At 44.2% G+C, this 4250-nt stretch overlaps 1 protein-coding gene across 1 annotated transcript in view; it reads left to right on the plus strand.

Moving 5' to 3' along the window:
* Positions 1–4000, plus strand: part of sema3e (sema domain, immunoglobulin domain (Ig), short basic domain, secreted, (semaphorin) 3E) — a gene marked incomplete at its 3' end in the record, with an annotated part of 25492 nt that extends 21492 nt beyond the window's left edge. Inside the window, exons 10-17 of the mRNA XM_080028216.1 lie at positions 1–39; positions 387–612; positions 987–1078; positions 1467–1508; positions 1755–1921; positions 2317–2387; positions 2607–2740; positions 3494–4000. The exon at positions 1–39 is cut by the window's left edge and continues 106 nt beyond it. Coding sequence (XP_079884342.1) covers positions 1–39; positions 387–612; positions 987–1078; positions 1467–1508; positions 1755–1921; positions 2317–2387; positions 2607–2740; positions 3494–4000 — 1278 coding nt within the window. The remainder of the gene's footprint in view (positions 40–386; positions 613–986; positions 1079–1466; positions 1509–1754; positions 1922–2316; positions 2388–2606; positions 2741–3493) is intronic.
* Between the last annotated feature and the right edge of the window lie 250 nt (positions 4001–4250).

A 4250-nucleotide genomic window follows, 5' to 3' on the forward strand; every position in this document is an offset into this window, starting at 1 on the left:
CCTTACGAGGACAGAGTTCCCTACCCTCGACCTGGATCTGTGAGTCTTAAAAAGTCTGAATAAAGTATTGTTCATGGGATTAAATTCCCGGATGCACTAACATTATGCATTCACAGCACTCTCTGCCAGTCTGTGTAAATGACAGATGTCCTTTGAGAGGGACAGTGTATGAGTGCATGTAGGACAGCTTTGGTGAATGTCAGCACTGTTGTAGCTACCTCAGCAGGTCATTCAGGGCCAGACTGAGCCAGACAAAAACATGTCAGCTTTTTCTTTGCTGCACTGCATAAAGTGGCAATGCAATTAATGGCCCCTCTTCTGTCTCTCTGTCCCTGCTCCTTTCTTCCCTGTCTCTGTTTACTGCCACACCATCTCATTATTAACAGTGTGCTAGTAAAGTGAACGGCGGTGGCTTCTCCAGCTCTAAGGAGTTTCCTGATGAGGTTTTGCGGTTTGTGCGTTCTCACCCTGTGATGTATCGGCCAGTCCTTCCCCACCACCATAGACCTGTCCTGCTGCAGACAGAGCCGGGCAGGAGAAAGCTGACCCAGATCGCTGTTGACAGAGTCCAAGCCCAGGATGGACCTTACCATGTTCTCTACATCGGCACTGGTACACACACACACACACACACACACACACACACACACACACACACACACACACACACACACACACACACACACACACACACACACACACACACACACACACACACACACATCATGAAGAATCAATAACTAATATGTTTAATCCAGAATGCCATGCATGACTCTTCGCAAAATATGATAGCATTGGCTAAATGCAGGAACTCCTCTGAGCATTTAGGTTTACTGATATACTTGATGTGGCATTTACATGGTATAATCTCATGAAATAGGACACTGAAATGTTGCACCATTTGTGGAAGAAGAGAGGAATTTTATATGTGAACCTGTAAAGAATGTGTCCAATAGGACTGTAATATGAATTTGATTTTCCATTAGATGACTCTGTGGTGATGAAAGTTATCACCATCTACAACAAAGACACAGACACTATGGAGGAGGTGTTGCTGGAAGAGCTTGAAGTATTTAAGGTACTCCATCATCAGCTACAAAATGTGAACGCAAAATAAGGCCCTGTAAAAAATAAAATAAAGGAAATTCTGAATTTTACTGCATTCCTATCATAATCCATTATAAAACAGTGACAAAATAAGAGGGATTGGATTGTGATTCTCTTTCCCATTATTTAACGGGGACAAATATGAGTGTGCAGCCAGCCTGCTGCGAGATCTCCAGAATGATTTGAATATCAGTTTGAAACCTTGTCTGCAAGCAATAGCTGTTTCCATTTTAATCACGGCTTGATTTGGGATGGATATAAGCATGTTGGATGGCATCCAGTGGCTATTGTTGTTTTATTCACACATTGTATTGCTTCTTCAACTTCATTCTGTATAGTAACATAGGTTGCTTTTGCAGGTGCCAGCACCAATAAAGGAGATGATAATATCACCTAAAAGGGTAAGAGAGCTGTCTGAACCTTTATACTGTTGATCACTCATGAAATTATGTTGTTTAGCCACAATATGTTAACATTGCATCAATTTCCATTTGTATGTACATAATAAGGATGTACTGAAGCCTACTTGTGGCTATCTAACCCAGTTAGAGAGAACAGGAGGAAAATATATGAACATAATTCCAATTCAATCCAATCCAATTCATCCTTGCCTTTGATAGTAATGGTCTATCCTTTGGGCTCCACAGCAACAGTTGTATGTTGGATCAGAAGTGGGTGTGGCACAAGTCAGACTGCATCAGTGTGACCTCTATGGCTCAGAATGTGCTGACTGTTGTCTGGCCAGAGACCCCTACTGTGCCTGGGATGGTCTCACCTGCTCCAGATTCTACCCTGCTGGAGTCTACACAAAAAGGTAACAGCACACACACCCATCCTTTGTCCCAGAACATGTGTGTGTATGTGTATGTGTGTGTGTGTGTGTGTGTGTGTGTGTGTGTGTGTGTGTGTGTGTGTGTGTGTGTGTGTGTGTGTGTGTGTGTGTGTGTGTGTGTGTGTGCGTGTGTGTGTGTCTCCAGCTCTTCACAGCTTCCCAGTACCTCTGTCCCATCCAAGCACCTTGCAGAGAAAGTCACAATGCTCTGATGGTGGTTTGCCAAGTCAAAAGCACAGGCTCTGAGAGACAATCAGTTGTTTTGCATCAGTATGCAGTTGATCACCCCTGTTCCTCTTTCTATTTTTTCTGTCTTTCATCACATTTTCAAAATGACTCTCTCTCTCTCTCTCTTCATTCCCTCACTCCAATCTCAGCCGACGATTCAGGCGCCAAGATGTTCGCCATGGCAACGCCGTCCAGCTGTGCAATGGGCTGCAAATTGCCGGTTAGTGTAATGACTGTGTGATGTGTGTGTTTGTGTGTGCATGGACATGCTTGTGTGTGGAAATGATGCAGTTCTATCAAAAGCAAGAGAGTCAGTGTGCTTATACTGTGGCAGTACAATCCACTCTATGTTTGTCGGCTAATGAAAGGTCACAGCAGTTCCATTCCTTCCTTCCTTTGCCTCACCATCTTTTTATATTGTGTGTGTGGTTGTGTGTAGATGAAAAATGGCACAGGGCTGAGGAGAAGCTGGTGTACGGTGTGGAGAGCAACAGCACTTTACTGGAGTGTGTCCCTAGATCACTGCAAGCCAAGGTCCTCTGGTTCTTACAGAAAGGAGGAGAGAAACACGAGGTGAGGACCTTTACATGAAAACTGTGTATACATCTAAACATACTGATGATATACTAAAAAACATATGTGAAAACATAGAATGCACTTAAAAAAACAAGAAGAGTAGCAGAATGGTGACGAATTATAGAGATTTGAAATACTTTTTGTTACATTTTAAATGTCAGCTAATTTAAATCGTAGTTTGCCACCTCCTCATGCTGTTTAGTTTACAAAAACAGATTGTTTTTTAACCGCCATATCTGTCTAAGGGAATGGGCTGAATAGAATATAATGTATGGTGTCACAGAAAGATCTTTGGTCTTGGGCAATGGGGACCGTCTCAAAAGAGATTTTGTTTTGGGGTATTCAAATTCAATTTTTCAATGAGTAGAGCACCACAAACAAAATGCCACTCGCCTTGATTGCACTGGGTTGGTTTTTTCAGTCATGGAGCCATACATATTTTAAAACCGGGGAGATGTATTTATTAGAACAGGTTTTAAATGTGCATGCAGTATATTACTAAACAAACAGAAACCTGGAATGGTTTTAAACCTTGCCAACATATTTCCTTTTGTTAAATTGAACTATTGCAATTTGTTATATATTTGTACTTAGTTAGTTTAGTTCTGTGGGTTTTGTGATTGAAATCCCTTGGGGGAGATGGACAACATCAAGCAACAGTGCCACAAATGCCTCAATTGCTAGAGTTAAGTAATGGCTACATCAATGGCTAGAAAAATAAATAGTTTCCCTTTTGTGTCCTCCATGTAGGTTCGAAGTGATGAGCGGGTTATCATGACCTCCCACGGGCTGCTGTTTTTACGTGTGAGAAGCTCCGATGCTGGTGTGTACGTGTGCCAGACTGCGGAACATGGATATGTGCACACATTACTACGTATCGCTCTGCACGTGCTCAGAGGGGAGAAGGTGGAGTCAGCCATCCACAGGTCTAATGAAGGGGAGGGAGAGAAGGCTGCAGCATCCTGCCCATCCTCCGTGGGACCCCAGCCAGGCCCTAGCATCAGCCCCAGGGCTCCTCTGGTGCCATCCTCGGTCCCCTCAGGCCCACACTCCAGGCTGTGGTACAAAGAGTTCCTCCAGCTGATTGGCTACGGGGACGCCCAGAGAGTAGAGGAGTACTGTGAGAGAGTGTGGTGCTCGGATAAGAAGCGTAAAAAGACCAAGAGAAGGTATGCCCAACCGGGTGGCGAGAGGAGGGGGAAAGGGAGGGGAGAGGAAAACTCCCACCGAGCGCCAAGGCACACCTCGGACACCTGAGGAGAACACAGACTGACTGCACACACACACACACACACACGCACACACACACACACACACACACACACACACACACACACACACACACACACACACACACACACACACACACACAGTCCAAAGGTCAGACTCTTTTCGTGTTTGCACCATGTACATGGTTTTCGCTTTGCTTTCAACAAGAGCAGTGTAACAGAAAAACAACAGTAGCAGGCTGTCTGGTTATAGTAGCCCCATTTATCACTTGGTACTT

Source organism: Ammodytes marinus, assembly GCF_949987685.1.
Source record: "Ammodytes marinus genome assembly, chromosome: 5".
In the NCBI taxonomy this organism is placed as follows: domain Eukaryota; kingdom Metazoa; phylum Chordata; class Actinopteri; order Uranoscopiformes; family Ammodytidae; genus Ammodytes; species Ammodytes marinus.